The 24,762-nt window shown below is 32.9% G+C and overlaps 1 protein-coding gene across 1 annotated transcript in view; it reads left to right on the top strand.

The window, feature by feature from the left end:
• Positions 1–21,636, top strand: part of ZDHHC21 (zinc finger, DHHC-type containing 21) — a 57,054-nt gene extending 35,418 nt beyond the window's left edge. Inside the window, exons 6-8 of the mRNA XM_008567720.1 lie at positions 5,176–5,292; positions 17,458–17,501; positions 18,047–21,636. Of these exons, the coding sequence (XP_008565942.1) occupies positions 5,176–5,292; positions 17,458–17,501; positions 18,047–18,179 (294 nt within the window). The 3' untranslated portion in view covers positions 18,180–21,636. The remainder of the gene's footprint in view (positions 1–5,175; positions 5,293–17,457; positions 17,502–18,046) is intronic.
• The last annotated feature ends 3,126 nt before the right edge of the window (positions 21,637–24,762 follow it).

Here is a 24,762-nt window from a genome sequence, read left to right as displayed (position 1 = left end):
TAATGAGTGAGTTCTCCCTTGATTAGTTCCCACGAGAGCTTGTTGCTTAAAAAGACCCTGGCACCTTCTCTCTTTCTTGCTTCCTCTCTCTTGCTTCCTCTCGCCATGTGATCTGCTTGTACCCGCTGGCTCCCTGCCACTTTCCACCATGAGTAGAAGCGGCCTGAGGCCCGTGCCAGATGCAGCTGTCCCAGAATCGTAAGCCAAATAAACCTCTTTCCTTTATAAATTACCCAGTCTCAGGTATTTCTGTTATAGCAACACAAAATGGACTAAAACATAATCTATCAAGGATAATAAAAGAAAGAAAATTATAGATTAGTCTGATTATTAACATAGATGAACAACTCCTAAACAAAATATTAGCAAACTGTACCTGGTTATTTATAACTAGCTTGGCCACATTGAGTTTATCCTAGGAATGAAAGGTTATTTTCGCATTAGAAAAATCAGTCAGTATGTTTTACCACATTAACAGACTAGGGAAAAAAAAAGTTCAAATGAGTATCTCAGTGTATGAAGACAAAGATAAAATTCAGCATTTATTCATGTTATAAACTCTTAGGAAACTAGAACTAGGAGAGAACTTCTTTAATCAGATGAAAGTTTTCCAAAAAATAAAAACATAAAACCAACCAACTGTACATGCTAAGATGAAATGCTGACTTCCTTCCTTGGGGGAGAAGGCCCACTACTACTGTTGTTATTAAACATAGTGCTAGAAGCTCTAGCCAATGCAGTAAAGCAAGAAAAAGAAAGAAAAGGTATAACTATGGAAAGAAATAAAACTGTCATTACTCATAGATGATATAATTGTGTAAATAATTTATCTATAGATTCTTTTGAAGTTTTCAGAAAATTTAAAAGGTGTGACAACAAAAAAAATTTTTTAAGTTAATTCTGTTTCTATATGCTAACAAACCAACCTTTAGACAATGAAATTAATAGCAAATGCCATTTATAATAGAATCAAAAAACAGAAAGTTCCTGAGTTAAATTTGACCAAAACAACTATAAGACCTCTGGGGGAAACCTATGAAACTTAATGGAGAGAGTATGTTATATGTGAATGTATGCCATAGTGTTGTAACTTGAAAGTCTAACTTTAAAATTTTTATGGAAATACAAATTATCTAGAATAACCAAGATATTCTTGCAAAAGAACAAGATGGGTGACTTGGCCTGCCAAGTAGCAAGATTTATTACAAACCCATAGTAACTAAGACCTGTGTCACTGGTACAGGAATAAACAAACCAAGGGAACAGAATAGAGAACCCATGCATGTATGGATACTTGAACTCTGATCACTGAGGGAAGGACAGCTTTTTAAATGAATCTTTCTGGAGCAATTGAATATCCATACAGTAAATGTAAATTCAGATCTCTATCTTTTACTGGGTGCAAAAAAATAAACATTAATTCTAGGTGGATTAGTGACCTAAACGTGAAAAGCAAAACTTACAAAACTTTTAAAGGGTTTAGAAGATAATATGGGAGAATGTCATTAATACTTCAGGGTTGGGAAAGATTTCTTTTTTTTTTTCTTTTTGACCAGTAAGGGGATCGCAACCTTTGGCTCAGTGTCGTCCGCAACATGCTCAGCCAGTGAGTGCACCTGCCATTCCTATATAGGATCCGAACCTGCGGCCTCAGTGCTATCAGCATCGCACTCTCCCGAGTGACCCACGGGCCTGGCCCAGGAAAGATTGCTTAAACAGGATATAAAAAGCTCTAAAGGAGAAGATTGATAAATTGTACTACATTAAAATTAAGAACTTGGGTTTATCAGAAGATGCCATTAAGAGTGAACAGATAGTCTCAGAGTGAGAGGAGATATTTGCAATATGCAATTGAAGCATAATAGTATCCAAAATGTATGAAGAATGAATCAGAATGAATATTTACCCTTAGGGCAGGGTTGAGGGAGAGATTGATGGGGAAGGAATGCACAGGAGGCTTGGTGGTTTCAAATGTTCTCATTCTTGAGAGGATGTTACTTTTCTTTAAACTGAAAGTATGTTTTATACATTTATCTGTATATATGCACATTTCTTTAAAAATGGGGAGAAATGAAAACAAAAAATGTAGTTACCGATTTTATAAGTTGGCTAGTGCTGCCATAATAAAATACCCACACACTGGGTGGCTTAAACAATAGAAATTCATTTATCATAGTTCTAATGACTTGGAAGTCCAAGATCAAGATGTTGGCAGGTGTGGTTTCTCTCGGGGCCTCTCTCCTTGGCTTGCAGTTGGCCACCTCTCTATGTCCTGACATCGTCTTTTCTTTGTGTGGGAGCATCCCTCGTGTCTTTGTGTGTCCAGGTTTCCTCTTCTCACAAGGACACCAGTCAGATTGGATTAGTGCCCACCCTAAGGAACTCATTTTAACATAATCACCTTAAAGGCCCTGTCTCCAAATACAGTCATGTTCTGAGCTACTAGGGGTTAGGGTTTCAACATATGAATTTTGGAGCTGACACAATTCCACCCATAACACTGATTATGTAGTAACGATCTTGAATAGCAAATGGTTTTTGTGGTTTGGATAACCCAATTTTTGGATTCAAAAAGTACTATATTTAAAAAAATCTAAGACAGAAGTAAAGATATGCTCTGGAGTGTTAAATGACTCAAAATACAGATTTAGTGCTGATGATGTTAATTATACATATGTGAACTTGGAATACAATTATTTTTTGAAAATCTGAAAGTGATAAAAAGCAGTTTCTAGATTAAAGCTTTTTACTATTTTACCTAAATACTTTAAATGTATAACCAAATGAATAAATGTAATATTATAAGTAGATCTTTTAGTCTCATCTCCATCCCTGACATTTGTAAATTGTAGTTGGCCAGAAATTTTTTTGAAAATCTTCTCTCTGGAAGAAGACAAGATGACTTTTATTTGGTCGTATATGGTAATTTTACTACTGTAAGCTCTGCTGTAATGCAGTATGTGCATTCCTAAAAATCAATTCACTATGTAAAACCATGCAATAAAACCACAGAGCTTATGGGAAAATGGGAGCACAATACTCAAAAACTTTGTGACATTTATAAAAGGATAGGAACCTAATAAAAATAGCAGAACAGTTTTATGCCTGTGAAATTGTTAAGAAATACATAAATACTATGGTAAATATAGCACTTGACTTTGAAAGAGACCTTAAGTTTTCTTGTGGAAGTGAGCATCAGAAAGGTTGCAGAATGTCAGATACTGTGAAGTGACGGAGGGAGGGCCTCTGAAATTGTAGGGAATGTTGTAATACCAGATGTGGATGGGTGTGGCTCATCACACGTGATAAACTGAGGTAGCTGGAATGTTTGATGGGTGTGTGTGTTTTGCGTATTTTCCTTCGGGGCTTGGTTCAGCTGGGTTCAGTTTTCTGGTTGACCTAGGGTTTCTGGCAGATAAAAGTCATGCATTAAGAAACAAATTTCTTGCTGTGCTCAAATTGTTCCTTAATGTGTCAGTGATGTGGAACAAATTTGTGGGGGTTTTTTTTTTTTTTTTTTTTTTGACTGGTAAGGGGATCGCAACTCACCTCAGCACGGTGTCGTCCCCACCATGCTCAGCCAGTGAGTGCACCAGCCATCCCTATATAGGATCCGAACCCATGGCCTCAGCGCTCCCAGTGCCGCACTCTCCCGAGTGAGCCACGGGGCCGGCCCCAAATTTGTGTTTTGAAACAGAACTTACTGTACTTAATTTATTTTATCATTTGCAACCCCTCCATCACTTCATTTTTATATGTTTTATAAGGATTCTGAATTAGCTCTTTTTACTACAGTTTTGAAATGACCTCCTGATATTTGACTACTACATAACATCTTAAGTGTCTTGGTGAATTTTAAGTTTTTCTAGGCTAATGAATAGGTAATTTGGATGTGGAGTCAGATTTTTGCTTGAATCTGGTGGTTGATTAAGGTGAGACACAGAAAAGCACCAGTTCTTTTGTTTCAAGCAAGTGCGTTATCTTCATGACCTCCTTGTTTCTGGTATTGCTACCAGGATACCTTTATTCCTTAACCATTGTGAAAGAAAGCAAGTGGGTGGTTGTGTTTTGGGGATTGTTTCCATCTACCTGTTGCTTTAATCCACTGTGGATTTTTTATTCCAAAGCTTAGTAACAACAGATTTCCAGGAGAAGTCTTATTAGTTCTTTGACTCCCTCTCTCCCTCTGATCTGTTTGATTGGTAACAGTGAGAATGAATGAAATGCTTGTTTTCTGTCCTTCCACCATAGTATGTTTGGGTCAGTTTCAGGACCCTCATTTTCATGTCCTGAAGCAGAAAATTAGCTTTCTCTCACAGCATTTCCATTTCTCCGTCCTGTCTGGGCATTCTTTTACACTTCTACAGTACCCTGTGCATGCACCCATTATGGCATATGTCACATTGTTTTGGAGTTTTGCACAGTTGGGCCCACCCTCTCTAAATAAACTGCATGTTTAATGAGAGCACGACATTTCTGCTACACAGTATAGTGCTTAGCAGTGGTGGTTGGGTGATTGGATAGAATAATGAATGAAGTGGCCTTAAAGAGACCTGTCCTTATGATCCCATTATGTGTGTTTTCCTCTTGACCGTATCTTTTATCATTTTTACATTTCTGCTACACAGTATAGTGCTTAGCAGTGGTGGTTGGGTGATTGGATAGAAGAATGAATGAAGTGGCCTTAAAGAGACCTGTCCTTATGATCCCATTATGTGTGTTTTCCTCTTAATTTCTTTGTATTTTGATCACTTGAACTTTAATAATATGAGTTATGCTTCTGCATTCAAACTTTTTAGCAATATAGTAATAAAATTTCCTTTGAAGACTAAAGATTATATGCCATCCGTGTTTTGTTTTGTTTTGCCACAAGTAGATGAAAAAACAAATGAACATGGTTAACTTGCAACCCTGAGATTGAGGTTTTTTTGACATAATAAAGTAGTAAAATCCTATATTTTTCGGCTTGCTTTTGTAAGTTAAAAAGTTAGGTTTGAAATTTTCAAATTTTCGTATATTGATTAAGTGGAACAGATTCAAAAGAGGGGAGGTAGTTCTTTTAAGATAATAAGAAGGATATGTTGTTATTGTTGAAGGATATGTCTGGATTATTATTGCAACTATAAGCAACTCTTCAGATTGTTTTTAAGGCTTTCTTTTTCTTTTCCTTTACAGGACCTCTTTGTTGTTAGACATGAATTGGCCATAATGAGACTAGCTGCCTTTATGGGCATTACTATGTTAGTTGGAATAACTGGACTCTTTTATACTCAACTAATTGGCATCATCACAGTAAGTTTATTTTTAATGTAAAGTAATGTATTTATGAACATATTATCTAATTATGAACTTAATTCAAGAGTTACAGAAAGTTTAGAAATCAAAGGAGAAAATTACCCATAATTTTTTACGTATTTCCATTTTCATATGCCTGTGTAATTTTAAAGTAATTATAAACAGGTACAGAGTGTACGTGCAATTTTGTATCCTGCTTTTAAAAATTAACAGAGTATTTTTTATATGCCTACAGACTTTGTGTTTATACTTTTAACAGCTGCATATACCCTGTTTAGTGAATACATCATATTTTAATTAACCATTTTCCTGTTGATTGGCATTCAATGTATAACCATTTTTTTCTGTTACAATTAATACTACTTTTAACATCTTTTTTTTCTTTAAACTATTTATTTAGGGTAAACTCCCCAAAATGGAGTTGCTGGTAGAAACATTTTATTAGTAATTAAGTCTTTTTTTTTTTTGGTTGTATTTATTGATGTGCAAACTAACTTAAGTGATTGCCATTGTTTATCTGGGATGTCTGAAAGGCTGACTGACAGCTCCTTGTTTTATGATATTTGATATGAAAAAATCTTGAAATAATGTCATATCTATTTTTTATACTTTTACATAAAAAATATACTTATGAATAATATTTACTTATTTATTTCCCTTTTTCATTAATACTTACATAGGACTAAGTAATTTTTTCACACAATCTATTGGAATAATTGTATCAAACACATGGAAGTATCATATTAGGTACTAATACCCTCATAGGCACCTCTGTTTCATGAGCTTAGGCTACAGGTATAGAAGTAATGAGAGGTAAGATTGAAAATAGACATTGTGGTACCTGTCTTTCATTATAATTAGCCAAACTGGGTTATTTTATCAAAACAGAAAAAATTTTAAAAATGAGAAAAATTTTATTAAGGATTAAAAAGAGAATACACTGAATTTCAGAAGATATAGGGCAAATAGGCTTTCTCATACATTATTGGTGGAAATGTAAGTTGATATAAACTTTTTGGAGGGCAGATTCTCAATATCTGTCAAAATTTAAAAGGCACAGCCCTTTTGACCATCCTCTACAAATTTATTTTGTAGAGGCTATATATAGGGCAAATAGGCTTTCTCATACATTATTGGTGGAAATGTAAGTTGATATAAACTTTTTGGAGGGCAGATTCTCAATATCTATCAAAATTTAAAAGGCACAGCCCTTTTGACCATCCTCTACAAATTTATTTTGTAGAGGCTATTTATTTACATGTATGTAAACATGTATGTTAAAAAGGTCTCCAGCATTATAGTATATGTAACATGTATGGTGTACAAAAATGTTTATCAGAATATATACAGTGAAAAAAATATAGTAGGAAAAAACTCATCAAAACTTCTGTAAAGCGTCAAGAGAGTGTACTACTGGCATATAAGAGTAGAATAGAAAAATGAAATAGAATTGAGTCCAGAAATATATATATGTGTGTTTGTATATGTATATATTTTCAGTAGATTTTCAGCAAGGGTGCAAAGACTATTCAATGGAGGAAAGAATTGTCTTTTGAACAAATGTTGCTGGTTGGACTCCTACTTCTCACTGTTTAAACAAATTAACTCAAAATGGATCATGGTCCTAAATGTAAGAGCTAAAATGATAAAACTCCTAGTAGAAAACATAGGAGTAAATTTTGGTGGCCTTGAATTAGGCAATGGTGTCTTAGATAGGACACCAGAAGCTCAAACCACCAAAGGAAAAAATAGATAAAATGGACTTAATCAAAATTATAAACTTTTGTGCTTCAAAGGACACTATCAAGAAAGTGAAAAGACAACTTAGTGAGAGAAAATATTCACAAATCATATATCTGACAAGGGACTTGTATCTAGAATATATAATAAATTCAGTGATAAGACAACCCAATTAAAACATGGTCAAAGGATTTCTCCAAAGAAGATATACAAATAAAAATAAACACATGGAAATATGTTCAACCTCATTAGTCATCAGGGACATGCAAATCAAAATCATGATGAAATACTACTTCAAACCCACTAGGACAGCTATAATTAAAAAGGCAGACAGTAACTGTTGGCAAGAATGTAGAAGAATCAGAACCCTCATTCCGTGCTGCTAGTGTGAACATAAAATGTTACGCCACTTTAGAAAAGAGTTTGGCAGTTCTTTAAAAAGTTAAACATAGAGTTATCATTAGACTCAGCAGTTCCACTCCTAGAGAAATGAAAATGTGTGTCTACATAAAAACTTGCACGTGTATATTTATAGCAGCATTGTATTCATAATAGCCTAAAAATGAAAGCAATCTAAATTTCCATTATTTGATGAATGGATACGTAAAATGTGGTATATCCATACGGTGGAATATTATTCAGCCATGAAAATATAAATATGAAAAGAAATGAAGTACTGATACGTGCTGTAACGTAGATGAACCTTGAAAACATTATGCTTAATGAAAGAAAACCATGTTTGTATGATGATTCCATTTATATGAAATGTCCAGAATAGGCAGATATACAGAGACAGGAAATAGATTACTGGTTGCCTAGGGCCGGGGGGCTGGGGATGATAGCTAAAGGGTGCAAGGTTTCTTTTATGGGGTGATGAACATGTTCTAGAAGTGGAGTTGCTGGGTCATGTGAGATCGGTTTATCTTTTATGAGAAACTACCAGCCCTTTTATTCAAAAGGTTGTACCATTTTGCATTCCCACCAACAATATATGAAAATTCTTGTTGCTTCACATGCTTGTCAACATTTATTTTGTCAGTCTTTTATAGTTATTCTGGTGGATTTTAATTGTAATTGTATCTTGTTTTAATTTGCATTTCCCTGATGACTAATGATGTTGAACCCTTCTTCTCATGTGCTTATTGACTGTTAATGGAAATTTGTAAAATGTCTGAATATGTATTTTTATTTTTCAGCATGATATATTTTTCTAATATTCCTTGTGATTTCTCTACTGATGATGATGATGATGATAAATAATGTGATATTAGTAACAATACCAAGGATGAGAGCAAGTCTTCCCCTAAAATCTTTTTCTCTACTTATATGCTAGTTCATAAATACTTTATAATAATGAACTTCTAGTACATAACTTCTGTCAAAATTGCCAGATTATGTTTGCATCTTTTGAATTTCCACTTTTGAAATAACCAAAATCATTCATATATACTTATATCCCTGTAACAGGATTTTTCACATTTCCCCAAATTCATGCATTTGGGAACATCACTGCTAAGAGTACAAGTTGTTTAAGAGGTCCATCAGGGATTTATAGCTGAGAGTAAGTTTTCTTGCTGCCTAACAGCCCCATTAGTCTCAGTAGGGTTTGGTAGCAAAGGTTTCAAGATCTTTTGAGGATTTCTATTCTAAAAATGTTAGCATTTTCTCTTCTGAGATGGATATAACTTATCTATTGTTTTTGTTGGTTTTAAAGGATGTATATCAGGTTTCATCCTAACTCTTTTCCATTCTACTAAGTTAATATTTATTCTCAAATTGCACAGTTTTCTTTTTTGTTATAATATTGAACATTTCATTGTATTAAGATAGGGAGATTGAGTTATGATGTGATATTTCTAAAACTGAGTAAGGACCACATTTGTTAAATAATGCTCTCTCCAAATGTTTCATTTCTTTCTGTATATACATATAGTACCTCTCAGAACAATGTATTAGACAAGGCTTATGTCTATAGAAATTATACATTTGTGAAACATTCAAAAAGAATGCAAGTATTAAGAAAGAGAATGTATTCTATTTGTTAGTCTAATTTTTAGTCACTATAGTTCCTCTTGAACACAAATACTTTTAAAATTTACAGTAAATTTTAATTCCATTTACCTAGGCTTTCATATTAAACCCCAAGCACTACTCTTTCTGGATTAAAAAAATAAAATAAAATAAAGGGTTTTCAGAATGTATTCCTCCCCACATTGATTTAAGGTTTTTAAAGGCTTAATTAAAGGGGCCGGCCCGTGGCTCACTCGATAGAGTGCGGTGCTGATAACACCAAGGCCCCGGGTTCGGATCCCATATAGGGATGGCCGGTTTGCTCACTGGCTGAGCGTGGTGCTGACAACACCAAGTCAAGGGTTAAGATCCCCTTACCGGTCATCTTTTAGGAAAAAAAATAAAAAATAAAAAAAAATAAAGGCTTAATTAAGGCTGTTATGCATTCACTGTGTAATTTTAAATCTTATGAATTATTAGCATTTAAACAAAACAATATATAGTATTTTAACTAAAATTAAAAATATAGATTATGTTTACTTTATAAAATACATTTTGTGTTTTATTTTATGATAATATTAAGATTACCTACAGGAAATATCCCACTGGGCATATCCCACAAGCCATAATCTGAATCCATTGCTCTCTCTTACACTGTGAAAGAAGTGATGAATTTGTCAGGTAGTATAAGAAAGAAAAGAGTGAGAGCAAGAATCACTTTAAATTTAATCCTTCCACTAACGTCTTCTCCTTCCCCTGCTCCTGCACCTCAAAGATCCATGAAGCATTTTGGGAAAACTCTAGTAGAGGTGTCATTTCATTAAATAAACTATGTAATCACATAGCTTGAATATGAGGGGTCTTCAAAAATTTATGGAAAGATTCATATTATCTTTTAATTCTATTTTTCTATGAACTTGAAGTACCCTCATATAGGCCTGTTAGAGAACAAACAAGCAAGACAAATGCTATCTCTTTTTAGGTGTGGCTTGAGGTTTTGGGGAAGCAGAGTATCCATTCTCAGTATTTTTTCCCCATTATTTATTCTTAGTTGGAATAAATAAATAATTTCTCTCGTTTATAAGAGGAAAAATCACATCTTTTTATTGATAGTACAAGGTAACAGGATAATCATAGCAATGATAATCTGATGTCATTTTAGACCTAGCAAAAGTAGATTATCTGTGACCTAGAAAAAATAATTAGAAATTACTTAAACTTAAAAATAGTGGATTTCTAATCTTATTTCCAAAGTTAAAAGACCTCAGTATAACCAGATGTTTCTGTTAGACTAATCTAAAGCCCAGTCCTAATGGATTACCTTTGATTATTTTTAGATTTAATTTTAAACAGGATTAAATTTTGGTTTTGTGCCTTTTTACTAAAGTTAATATTGAAGTTAAAATGTTTTCAAAACAATCTGCTGTGAGGCATTCTTTTTTATTAGGGGAACAGGTTATTCTAATTATTCCTTACTTAGACTGTTTAGCCTCTTTTGCTGTTTCTGAATGAAATGGATAGTGATGTTATTAATAATGTTATTGATGTTGTCAGAATTATTGAGCAGTAGTTCACACACAAGCAAGAATAATGTCCATTCTGATTAGCACCAGTACTAACAGTACTGGGTGATAGTGTTGTGTTTTCAGTCACTGGGCATGGACAGAATTAATCAAGAAGTGTTGTAACAGCTGGTAGGGCGCATTCTGGTGAGGTTCTGACAGTTAGCTATTATGTACTGTGACACTGCTCTGACAGTTTATCTAAATTTTGTATACAAGCATTTTTGTTTTCTGGGCACTGTGGAGTTTATGTAATAGCGTAAGCTTTTGATGGTGTCTTTGTAGCTTAGTGTTTTTCTCAGTTGTAGTGAGGTTGGGGGTAGGGTGAGTAAGAGGTATTTAGGTGTAGTTTTGTGAAAGGCTTGAAATTCTCAAAGACAACGTTAGTGATTTTTTTCATTTGGTCTCACAGGTACTATTGTTTGATTATATTTGAATTACTAAAGATAGCTTAAAACAATGCTTTTCAGATTCAAAGAGAAAAATATTTTCCCCCATAAATACAGGCCCATGTTCAACTTGCAGAGTTAATGTTTATGTAAATAAATACAGAAAGAATCACAAATGCAGGGGTCACTTAATTTTAACTTGGTTATCTTATGCAATGAAAAGTATCTTATGTTCAAAATGTTACATAAATTTAAAGGATATTATTAAATAGCATTTCTTTAATCAATTATTGGATTTACATTCCTTCTAAATGCACCCAGAAATGTACTACTATTTATATTATTAATCCTTATAATTAAATATTGCCAGGTATTTCACAAAGTCAGTGTGGTAAATTAGCAGCATTCAGTACAATCTCTGTACAAATTATGTTTGGTCTACTCAACTTCAAGTCAGATTACAGATATGGAAAACATTGCTAATTATGCTGAACCCAGCTCACTTATATTTCTGTAAAGGGAGCTGTGTGTAGCATTTTTTGTTTTTCTTTCTGCATTATATTTTTGTTTAATTAAAAATTGTATTTCTAATATATTTCCGAGTATAATATTATATGAAATATTTTTCTCAGTAGCTTTTCAGAAACCGAGAAAAATCGTTAAAATTTAAGGTGTCACTTTTTTTTCCTATATGATTTTAATGTCATAAAATTTCTTTGAATTGGATTAAAATTTCTTTGGATTTTGGATATAATAAAGAACGTTGTAGAAACTAGATTCCACCTCACCAAGACATTAGCTTAAATACTAGGTTACCATTTTTATGCCAATATAAAAACATTCTTTAAAAAAAAATCATCACCCAAGTTGCTCCTGTCATCAGAATTATTATGTGTAGAATTGGATTGCTTTCTAACATAAACATGTTTCTGTGTAAAAGTATGTTTATATTGCATCATTTCTTTTTGCTCAGTGTAATAAACTGCTTGGAAATATTTCTGATAAAATTAAGAATAATTGAAAATAATTAAGAATAATTGAAATAATTTAAATCTGCTTCTATAATTTTTTTCAGTAGGATAGTATATTTTAATTTTCTTCAAACATTACTAATTGCTTGAGTGACTAAATAGATACTTTTCTTTTTTTTGGTATACTCAAACATTTATGAGTTTTCCTTTTACTTGTAATTTTCCCAGACATTCATTTTATTATCTCATGATCTAAGTTCACATGAATATTTAATCTGACCTTAAAACATTAAGGGATTGGAGAAAGCAGTGAATCTTAAAGTTCACTTGTAATCTTTTGCCACAATGATTCATACTCTTCTCTCTGTCACATTCTATTGATATATTAGTTGTTACCCAAATCCCAGCCAGAGGGATGTTAAATGTCCGTCTAACTTCTACGGATAACCAAAAATCTTACTAAAAGTATAATTTTGGTGTTAAAAACATAAGAGTAGCTGAATTTGAGTGTTGGTTGTAAACATAATTTTTCAGCTGTTTCAAATATTCTAGTTAGTGTAAGACTTACTTATGTAACACATTATTGTATATAATCATCCTCTCTGGCCTTCCTCTGTATATTCCTTTATAGTTATTTCCTGTATACTTGAAGTAAGCTATAAGCTCCTTGATGCTAAGGACTGTAATAGGTACTTAGTAAATTTTAGATAGATGGATAAATGAGTAAATGACTCATGGTTTATGTACTTAAGACTTATTTTTTCAGCTGGATTATAAACTGCATGTGGGCATAGGATTTTATATGTGTAGTCTCCCAGTCTCCATCATTTTATCTTTCATTATAAAACTGCTTTTTTGATTATTTAAACACAATTGTGAAAAGTTACATTCTGATGTATTTGTGATATACTACAAGCCCTCTCAAAGTGTTTAGTAGGCAGTCTTAATAAAAACTAGGGTTAACATTTACTGAGGAGTTATTAGGGGTTTTAACATGTATTAACTCTTCTAATCCCCACAAAAACCCATGAGGTAAGCACTATTATTTGGAAATTGAGGTCCAGAGTTTTATTAATTTACTTAAGGTTATACAGCCAGAAAGTGGCTCGATGAAAAGAAGTGTGGCGTTATTTTAGAAAGAGATTTCAGTGGCTCCAAAATTAATATCTGCTGCCCTCTCACATTAGTTCCATGATTGATTAAATATTTATGTGAACTTCAGATCCCTAGTCAAAGAAATGGCGGGTGTTCTGTTGGAGATGGATGCTCAAGGAACCATTCATTTCAAATGAGGAAAATAGTTCTGGCTTCAAAGGAGAAGAGAGAGCTAAGTGTAACAGGACATTTTCTCTCTTTTGATCACACAAAAAAAGAATAATTAAAAATAAGAAATCATGCTGTTTCTGTCCATGTTCAGTTAGTTTAGTGTTGCAAATATATTTTAAGTTAGCCATTTTGTACAATGTATGCTGGTATCTGCTATAGAAAAATTTAAATTCAAAGTTAAATGAGATGCTGTTTGTGTTCTGATCAGAGATGCTAAGAAGTCAAGCAAAAATCTTTCTTAGAATTAATAGAAATTAGTAATAGATAATACAGGTATATAATTTCTAATTGTGAAGAATTTTTCTGAATACTGTTTTAAACTCTAGATTAAGTCAACATAGAGTCACTGAATTAGGTAGCTACATGCAGCAGAGTCAGAAGCATCAGCAACATCTACAATAAGAATAAAGAGTGCAGGCAATCATTGAAGTTAGGTTGGACTGTCTTCGAGGAGGCTGACTGATAGAGTATTCTTGTTTTCATCAAGTCTTCAGTTTGGCAGGTCTAGATTTTGAAACTGTTTCCAGAGTTAATCATGCCCAGAGGCATTGTCTCCTACTTCCAGACTTAGAAGAGATAGTCATATAAATCGGGTTGTTTATTTCTTTATGTATGATTGTCAGGTGTGGCAAATGACTCTTCAGCACATTCTTTCTCCTGTACAATATATGTGGCAAAGTGTTGCTTGGTGAGAATGAACCCAAAGCAGGATGAGTTAGTTGGATGGGTTATATCATCAAGCTATCTATACCAAGAGGACTGGGTTCTCAGGTCTGTTAACCAGGAAACCTCTGGTGATAAATTCTTGTTCATTATCCCTGCCTCCTCCAGTTTTTCTAACATCCAGCCAATAAATACCTCTCTTTCCCTTTCTGCTAGGAACTCCACCACCCCTTCCAGGTATAATCTTATTAGTTAAGATACAGTTATCTTTTATAATAAAACATATTTTTTTAGACTGAACCCGAAAGATCATTTATTAGGGTAAGATCAGCCATCAGGAGAAGATAAAGTATTGGTTCATAAAATAGGTGAGACCTGTATTTCTGTAAGTCTTGTTGTTTCTAGTTTATTCTTTTTTTTTTTTTTTTTTTTTCCTTTTTCCGTGTCCGGCAACGGATCACAACCCTCAGTGTTGCCCCCGTACCGGACCGGGGACCGGCAACGGGATTGCAACCCTCGGTGTTGCTCCCGCGCCTCGCTCAGCCAGTGAGCAGGAACCGGTCTGCATGTGGGATCCGAACCCTCGGGCGGGAGTGCCGCCGCGCTTCCCAAGTGGCGCACTATCCAGTGCGCCACCGGGCCGGCCCTCTAGTTTATTCTTTAAAAAAAAAAAAACACACACACACACAAAATTTCCAGTTTTCTCATATATATCTTAGTTACACAGACTGATGAAAGTCTTATATGTTTTGATTACTATACTATAATTAAGACATAAATATTAGTCTAGAAATAAGATATCCTAATTGTAGGCAACACACAGCAAAAACTTGTTTACTATTCCTGGAGGAATTAACTTTTCTGGATAGCTAGGTTTTACATATACCTAGGGATTTATGAATTGTATTTATACTCCTTGAAGATAGCAGTTATCTTATTGGTACTTTCATGATGGGCACTAAAGGTTTTGAGTCTTTTATGTTGAATGAAATTATCTGTACCAATTATTCTTATTACTTTTAGTGTATTTTTTTTTCCTTTTTGTCTTTTTTCGTGACTGGCAACGGATCGCAACCCTCAGTGTCGCACCCGGACCAGACCGGGACCGGCAACGGGATCGCAACCCTCAGTGTTGCGCCCGCACCTCTCTCAGCCAGTGAGCGGCTGGTCTGTATGTGGGATCCGAACCCTTGGCGGGAGCGCCGCCGCACTCCCAAGCGGCGCACTGTAGCAGTGCGCCACCGGGCCGGCCCCTAGTGTATTTTTTTAAAATCGCATATTTCTCTGCTTTATAAAAAAACAAAGTGTACTAAACCTAATTTTAGCACTTGAGTAACTTGTGGTTTTCAGTATTCCTGGCAGTAGGAACCTTTCTCCTCTTCTGGTTTGCTGTTTCTATCCTGCTTGTGAATGTGATAGTGTGAAAACTTGTGTTGCTTTGAGTATGTTGTATAGTGCCAGTGCAAAAACTTGATGACATGTTAAGCTACTCAAATACAAGTTGTACTCTTTTCTTATAACTGTTCTAGATAGCTGAGTTTCACAGAGATGAGCATTTGCCATTTCTGGAGAAAAATAGTAGCCTGTTTTGGCCAGCCTCATAAATCCTGTTCATAAAGTGATGGTAAACATAACATTTTTTGAAAGAATAATCATCTGCTTCTGATGATTTAATAGGTAGTTTTCTAGTTATGTCCTGAAACAGATTCTAGAAAGGTGTCAAAAACATTTGAAAATAAGAAACTTTTTCTATATTAAATCTAAGTCTGAAGTCTTGAAACTTGATTATTTTAATGCCACAAATTCTTCAAGGCTATAGTGGTAAATTTCTAGTAAATTAAATTACATCAGATTAGTAGTCTGATCTGGCAGTTGACTTTCTTATCCTGAGATAGTTTCCAGTTTTGAAGTGTTACCCATAACTGTGATTTTAGGCCATTCATACGCCTTTCGTAACAGCACTCCTTGACTTCTGTCCCATCTTTTCCTTTGTATTTTTTGCACAAACTGTGTTAATTACTCTGGAACGACCTGTCACCATCAGACTCTAAGAAACCATTAAAATAACTTTATTCACTTCCTTTACAGATGTAGAATCTGAGGCCCAGGTTTCCTCTAAGTCCTTTATCAATGTTCTCATGTATTTGCAGACTGTGTTTTTGTAAAGTAAAATATTGTTTTTAGGAAATTATGCGACTAAGCTGAGAAAGGTTGATTATAACTAGAATTGTCATTGTACAATGTGAATTCCAAAGCATGATAGGAAAACTAATGTATATAGAATATGTAGCTAATCTGTAATTTTTTACACATTCTGGAAGAGTCTATAAATGAAGCTCTGTTATTGGTTACTAGTCATCTTAAAAATAGATTAACTTTCCCTTTTACAGGCTAACTATAATTATTCAACTATTCATATATGAGAACTTAATATTATGAGCTATTTATTCATATAAAGAATTCATGTAAAGAATTTGTTAAAGTAAAGATGCTGTTCATTAGCCTCATTGGAAAAAAAAATTCTACAACCATAAAAGTTCTTGGGATTTGAGTTACAGCCACAAGTATTTGCATGAATAGTACTGCTTAATAATAGTACAGTCCATCTTCATATGTGAGTGAGGTATTAAGGTAAAGAGATAAGAAGAGGAAAACTTCTCAAACTTTTTTATATATTTGAAGGACTATATTCTTTTGTAGTGCTTTAAAGCATATTTAAAGTATATATACCTTAAAAGTAAGATTGTGTAATTTGTGTCTTGATTATTTGGATATTACTTATCATAACAACTTATTAATCTAAGTATAGATCTTCTGTTAATCCAAATTAAACCAGCATTTCTGGAAGCTGCTTTTGTTGGTTGAATTGTTTTTCTTAGATATTTGTGTTAGAGATTTATAGAAAACACACAATAAGAAATTATATTATTATAAAAAGAGTAATTTTTATGTTAAAAAAGGAAATAGCTTCTACCAAAGAACACTAATCAGTTAACTTTAGTTTTCAGAGCAATAGATATTGTAATATGGCAAATTCATAAAACTCAATAAATTGTTGAATTTTGTTGTTAGCTACAGAAATCCAGAACCAGAAACACTCTTGGCAGTTTTCTGTTCATTAGTATTTTTCATGTGTCCTTTTACTATTTATTTTGTAATGCATATTCACTGACAGTTTAATTGAAAATATATTCCAGATTTTTAAAAGAATTATCAAGAAAGCACATGTAATAAAAGTTTATATTTTAATGAAGTGGTACTCCCACAATTTTTGTGAGGTTTTGTATAATTTTTTTTTGGCATAATGTAGAGTTGATTCTGTTTTTCCAAGGGAATTTTAGCTATTTATGTAGATAATTTAAAATTCTTAGTACCCATGTATAAACTGTTTAAATTTCCAAAATATTCTCTTAATAGGATTAAAAACGTTATTAAGTAGTTATAGAATAAAGACTCGATAACTTTGTTACTTCTGAATATAATTTTTTTTATTTTTAATAGGATACAACATCTATTGAAAAGATGTCAAACTGTTGTGAAGAAATGTAAGTATAAAAGTGGAGTGTATAGTATTCTTATTTAAAAATTGAAACAACTGGTCACATTTGAGGCATGTGTGCATATAGAAAAAAGATAATATAATGATGGCTTTTTCTTGGTGCCTTTTCTAAGACCTGAGCTAGACAACCATACCCTAATCTTACAGTAGGGGTCTTCCAGCCATGATAGTTTCAAACAAAGTAAATACTGATCATTCTTGTTCCTTGTCTAACTAAAGTAAGTTAAATTATTTCTCCTCAAAGTACATCAAAAGAGATTTGCTACTGTGTTGTTGACAGACATTCTGTTAATCCTGAGATTCTCTTTGCTTCAAAAGTTGCCTTAGGTTGATTGACGACACAGATACAATATCTGCTATCGAGAATTAAAACTCAGCTGCATGCCATAATGAAAGAAAAGCTGTATTTGTGATGCTGGGACACAATTCATCAGAGTCCAGTAATGGATCCCCAGCCAATCTGTATTGTTTTAGCTGACTGAAGTGCACCATGGGAGTGCTGTCTTTCACTAATAATGCTGTCTTCTGTAGATCGAGGCCCCGAAAGCCATGGCAGCAGACCTTCTCAGAAGTTTTTGGCACTCGTTGGAAGATCCTGTGGTTTATTCCTTTCAGGCAGAGGCAACCACTGCGAGTTCCCTACCACTTTGCCAATCATGTCTAAACAGATGGATGGTGGGCACAGATGGGTCCTCCATGCTGGAAATGCGTTACAGGTTTTATGATAATAGAACTATGACAGTCTTCAAGTCAATTAAAATCCACCCACCAATCTTAGGCATCATAATGTGCCCCAGGCTTTATTTTAATAGTGTTCTTGATCCTGTTGTGGGACTAATACAAGATCTATATTTAAGTTTTAAAGCATGTTTACTTTCAAATTAGGTTTCCACAGGGATTTCTTTAAATGCTTTTGTTATTAAGCTCAAAAGGCAGTGATTGGGATGAAATAATCGTACATAATTTCTTTTAGTACTGACAGTGTTACATATTTTAATTTATGGGAAATTTCAGATGTTTATTAAAATTTTTACTTTTAGGAAGTACTAACCAAATCTGAATTTAATTCTTCAGGTTTTACAGAAGTTGATAAACCTTATAGTATATGTAAATTTTCTTTTTCAAATACAATTTAAAATATTTAATTCTTCCTTTTATATGTACTGCAAGATTTTTTTAAATGCAGCATAGGAGTGAAGAATGAAAAAAGGGCAGTGTTTTCTTAGGATTAATCTTCTAATGTTTTCTTCCTTTCTCTTCTCCAAAACCAAAATAAAAATACCACTAAAGTAAAACACAAACTACCTACCTTATTATAAAAGAAAGATTAATTTTTTTTCCACATTAACTTTCCCATTTCTTTTCCCTTTACCATTGTAATTGTTGATTGTTATTAGAATATCTGCTCCCAGGAGAAATTTGTGACCGGTGGGCATGTATTCCTAGCTACCCTAAGATTTTAAAGAGCAAAAAGGGTAGAGATTTGCAATAATTCCTTCAACTAGAAGAAACGGTCCTTATTGTTACCACAGTTACCTTTTCTAGTGCAGTTATATTAGAATGTGTGTTTTTTAAATGCTAATGTAACTAGATAATATATAATGTACATAAAGAGGAATATTGTGCTTTTGAAAAAAATATGCTTTTTACTTTTATTTATCCACTAGTAGATCTAAAATTACACATTGAAGGTTTATATATAACAGATATTGGCAAACCTATATTGAAATTTTATTTATAGGAAGTTACTAGTAAGTCACTAACTTTTGTGTACCAATAATCACCCAAGTTGAAATTAAACTTTAATTCGGCCAGCTATAATTTGCATTGAGACCTTGTATTAGTAGCTAATGTTAGGAAATGACTTTAAAATAAGAAAATATAATGATCTATATTTATCATTAGTCTTATACAAATTTAAATTGTTAGTAGTTCTGGTCTTTTGGAAAGCATAGAACACTTGTGTGAAAAGACATTTAATATGCTTTGAAAAAAATTCAGCTTTTAATTTTTTCCATTAGAATGCTGCAAAATACATATATCTTTTTAAAGAATTTATGTACTCACAGTCTTTCCCTTGAAGAGAATATTGGAAGAGTCTACTGTTCTTGGACCATGTTAATATTTTTCTTTTAGTTCATTTTGAAAGTGAGGAATCATACCTGGGAAATAATAAAACAGAAGGTTACCATTGTCAGCCAATTACCTATACTGTGATTATTCTTTCAGAAGTTGTAAATATCTTATAAAATATTCTGAAATAATAGAATAAGCTATTCTCAGATATTAATTACCATGTCTTTCATGTTCTAATTATAATGCTTTATTACTTAAAAAATTAGAAGTGGCAGATGAAAAGTATTTATCGGTGCTAAGATGCGTAGTAAATTTAATATAAGAAATATATTTATAAAGCTTAATGAAACACAAAATTAGTATGTTCATGTCAGGCAAATGGGTTGGATTTTGTGCAAGCTAATTCACCAAATTTGGCTTGGTGACAGAACTGTTACAAGGAAGTAATGTATAGATGATGTAAGTAGATACCAGTTGAATGCCTTATGTTGTATATGTTCCTTTCAAATAAGGACCTTGAGAAAACAGCAGAGCCAGGTGAAGACCCGTAAAGAACTTTATGGACTTATTTATACTTCATGTAGTAGCAGTAGCTACTGAAAGGTACTGGGGAGATCTCTTTCCCACTCTGAGGATTTGTGTTTTTGTTTTTCTTACATTTACCACTCTTAGGGCACATTCTCTTCCCTTCTTTCTCTTTCCCCTCCCTGATCCCTCTGTACCTGATTCCTCTGAGTTACTGGACTACAAACTAATGCACTGGACGAGTATATGCTTATTTTGTTTGAATGGCAGAAATGCTACATATCAATATAATAAGAATCTATATTAAAGTACATGTATATATACTTAGGCTGTAACTTTCAGTATTCCCAGGTTAGCATACCTAACCCTACTGTAGGTTTTGTGATTCTTGTTAGGACTACTAGAGAGAAACCAACTGGCAGTTTTCTAGGGATTGCATAAACTCTGGTGTTCTTTCTGCGCCCTCTTTTGGCTAATTGATGTAATTATACTGGCTCTAGAGATTTACTACCCCTTAAGTAAATTGTATAGCCAAATTCTGAACATGTCAGAGGTACAAACTTAGGAGGAGGATATGTACAAAACTGTAAAATTTCATGAAAACGAGCATGTTACTGTTTTATGGTGTTATTTCTAGTTCATAAGAATGTGATGACTACTTTGCTTCATGTATATTATATTTTTTACTATCAATCACAAATTTATATCAGATTAGGATAAACTAATTTAAGCCATTTCATGTATTTTATTTTAAACTTTATTTTGGCAAATTAATTCTTTAGAATTAGAAAAGCTGTTGCTCTAAAATTACCATTTATTACAAAACACAGAAATTTATTATAGTTATAGTGTCAATCAAGTATCTAGTGTGTTTTAATGAATATCTAAGAAATATGTTTAGCTTTTTTTAATCTCAGTTTTGGAATAATTTTTTTTACTGGCTCTACTGTCTTAAGATAACTAATAAGAGATTAACAATTTTTTATATACTTTTCTCTTCTTAGTTCTTTTTTAAAATTTTCCAGTTAGTTATATCTGTAATCAATTCATTATGTATTCTGGATAACCATGAAAATAACTAAAGGTGTTGAGGATCAAAAAATAATTATGAGCAGTGAGATTATTGATGTAATCTATACGTTGGACTGAAATATTTTATAAACATTCCATTTAACTTTAAGCAAAATGTACGTTAAAGGATGTTATTACATAAGTAAAGTCATTTATTGGGCTTCTGGATATGAAAGACTTTTACCTAGATACTGTAAGTTACGCTTCCTGAACAATCATATTTGTTGTTGTTTTCTGCAAAGAAAAATGTTTATGGGCTCAATGTAGGCTCAAGATTGTAGGCAAAAATGGACTGGATTCAGAATTTCTCAAATAATAGGCATTCAGTTAAAGAGCTGTTGGTACTTTGTAATCCGGACTTATAGTTTAAAAATATTGTCAGCTGATGTTACATTATAATAAAAATACTATTTTGCTTAAGTGTTGCATTAAAAAATAGCTGTGGTTAACATAAGAGATAGTTATGTAAAATGGTAGTTATCACATTAACCTTTTTCAGAAGAAAGCATAGTGTACTTTTAATAGTAATGAAGGAGAGAACATAAACGTACGTAAAGTTCAGTATAACAACTGAGTTAGAACTTCTGTCAGAATTAACATCAACACATTTTTTTTTGCTAATTCATAGAGATATTTTTCTCTAAGGATGATGGCTAATCATAATTATTCTTAATCATAAGACTTTCAAGTTACTTCCATACAGATAACTAGTTGGAAATATGTTTCACTTAAAAGGGCATATTGATTCTGAATGCTAATCATGAAGACTTAAGTTAGGAGAAGACTTCCAACCAGGAAGTGTGCACTGATTTAGAATATGGCCACACAGATCATGGGGCAGTTTGAGTGTTCTCACATGTATTGCTGTAAAATCACAATGTATCCAGCTTTGGCTTAATATGGCATTAATATTTTTTAATAGAACTGGTGGTCTCTCTCTGGACTTTAATCTCTCACTACTTCTCTTGTACTTTATGTGTCAATAGATTAACTAGCTCAAGTTAACTAAACTGTAGTTACTTCATTACGTAAGTTTTTGACATGACCTCTGATATACATTATTACACGTGTAGTTAATAAGTCATGTACATTTACTTTGTCTACATGCTAGTATTATTAACCATATAATTAAGTAATGAGTGAGTATATTATTTAATGCTTACATTTGTTGCCTTCAGTTCTAGGAATCATCCTCTAGATTTATCTATAAATCACAAATTTCATTACACTCCATGTTTAGCTGTTCTCTTCTGAATTCTACAGTAGAATATGAGAAAGTGTTCGAGCCAACTTGCTTGAAATATTTTGAACCAATGTTGTTATTGTATATATCAATCAATATTTAGCATTTCTGCTACTTTTGGGGTGATGATGGCTTAATTTAGGGAAGTAACTTTTCTCTCACTTCTTTCATTATCATTGTGCAATTTTTAACAACAAAATTCACTACGTTTTTGTCTGTTCTTCAGATTTACAATACTGCCTGCTAGTACTAATTTGAAACAAATAATAATGGTATTTAAACCTAAGTCATTGGTATTACTGATATTTTCCATTATCATATTTTTACTATTATTATGTCCTTTTCCCTGTCTCAGCCATAGAGGACAGGTACAAATGAGTAGTGAGTAGCCAAAAAATTGGATAAGGAGAGTGGGGGAACTTGCTAAGGCGGAGGGAAGGCTAAATGGAGCATGAATAATGAGCATCTCAGCAGCAGCGCTGACTCAGTAGAGTTTCTGTGACATCAGAAAATCCCTTACTCTAATCATTTTAGACTTATCTCTTGTCAATGCCATCTTCTGTAGGAGTCGTTAATGCATGTAAACATTTAGTTTGAGTTATTTGATGTAAGGATTTATATTGTTGTTTCTCTTCAGCTGGTCAGAGGCTTTTGAGAAATTATTTTAAATTTTAAATGCTATAATTGTGTAGTATATGTTAACATGAAATGTTAAGAATAATGTGAACAAATGCAGCTATTTAATGCAGAGGAGAAATGAATAGGTTGCCCAGAGTTTGAAAGAACTGTGACCTTTTCTACAAGTCTCTTACTGCAAAAAAAGGATATTAAGTGTTATAGAAAATTTTGTCACTGAGGAGAAAGCAACAGTTTGTACCTAAACAGTGGTTTTCACTTTAACATTTGGGATATTTTGGGGTTCCTGATACCTTAAAGGTCTTCATTTCTATTGGTATTTTGAATACCTGTGAGACGTAATGTAGTGCTTACTACAGTTGTTCAACACTTTGATCTTTCTGGTGTTGGTAGCTTCATAAGTAGGCAAAGATGCGGATAAAACAGCAGCAACAAAAGGTGTGTTTCTTTTTGTGGCTTTACTTGCCTGTTTAACTAAATACAGGGTTTAATTGTTTGTAGCTGTTAACTAAAAGGGAAACTTTTCTGCATATTGCAAGCTCTATATTCTTGTCAGTATGCATTGGGTGATATTTTAACCTACTGGTGCCTGAAGTTAGTGTTCTACAACCTCAACAAGAAAAACATCTTGGTGCTATTCACTTTAGCATTGAGTGACATTTTTAATTCCTGTACCAAAGAGTTAATTTTCTTTTTGGTTGACTAAGAGTTTTTTTTCTGACACCTTTATGTTTATAAAGTAGAATTTAATGTTATTAAAAACAATTTGATTAACAGGTCTTAGTTTTTGCACACTGTTGCCTTGATTTAATCAGTTTTAAATGTCTCTTATTTGGACCTTTTTTTTTTTTTTTTAGTTAGGCAGGATAGTATGGATTTTAATTTTATATTTTAAAATAGTTTGGCTACATTAAAAAGTTTAATAGGCTGAAGTTACAGAAGATAATTGAAGCATTTATCACAAGAATTTTTGGTTTTTTATTTCTGCAACAATGAAGAAAAATAAGTAGAAATTATACTTTTATTTCTATAAATAAACTATATATCTTATTGGGCACTTTTAATGAATACTGAAACAAAATACCAAAATGAAGAGTTAAGGGTCCATTCTGATTACAGATCAAGAACTCATCACCTCTGTGTGTATGTGTGTACTTCTTAGTGGCTTTAAAGAATGTTATTGCTATTTTTCTATTTTGCAAATAAACATAAAATTAAAGAACACTTTTGAAGTATTCTCTCTCTGTCTCTTCCCCCTCCCCTTCTCTCTCTCTCTCTCTCTCTCTCTCTCTCTCACACACACACACACACACACACACACACACACACACACACTTTCCCAAGAGGAAATGCAAATCTTTAAAAAAAAAAAAAAGTCAATATTGTTACTCACTTTATGTGAAAAGTCACAGTAAGATTATTGTAAAAACTATGTTTGCTTAGTGATTCATTTTACAGAAATGGAGGAAAATACCCTTTAAATGTATTTGTAATACTTATAATACTGCTATATATTCTATTCTGGTTCCCTGTTTTTCTCCCTAAACTCACAAAACACTCATTTAGTGTTCTTAAAACTGCAGCTGAAATAGTTATTCTGGCCAGAAGGCAACAGTGTGTATGTATTGGAAAAGTAGACAATCACACTTGAAAATGTTTTGCGTTATTTTCAATCAGCTAAAATCAATATCTCCTT

The sequence above is a fragment of the Galeopterus variegatus genome, unplaced genomic scaffold (genome assembly GCF_000696425.1).
Source record: "Galeopterus variegatus unplaced genomic scaffold, G_variegatus-3.0.2 Scaffold338, whole genome shotgun sequence".
NCBI classification, from domain to species: Eukaryota; Metazoa; Chordata; class Mammalia; order Dermoptera; family Cynocephalidae; genus Galeopterus; species Galeopterus variegatus.
The sequence above is the reverse complement of the archived record's forward strand: the minus strand, read 5'-3'. Positions and strand labels throughout refer to the sequence as shown.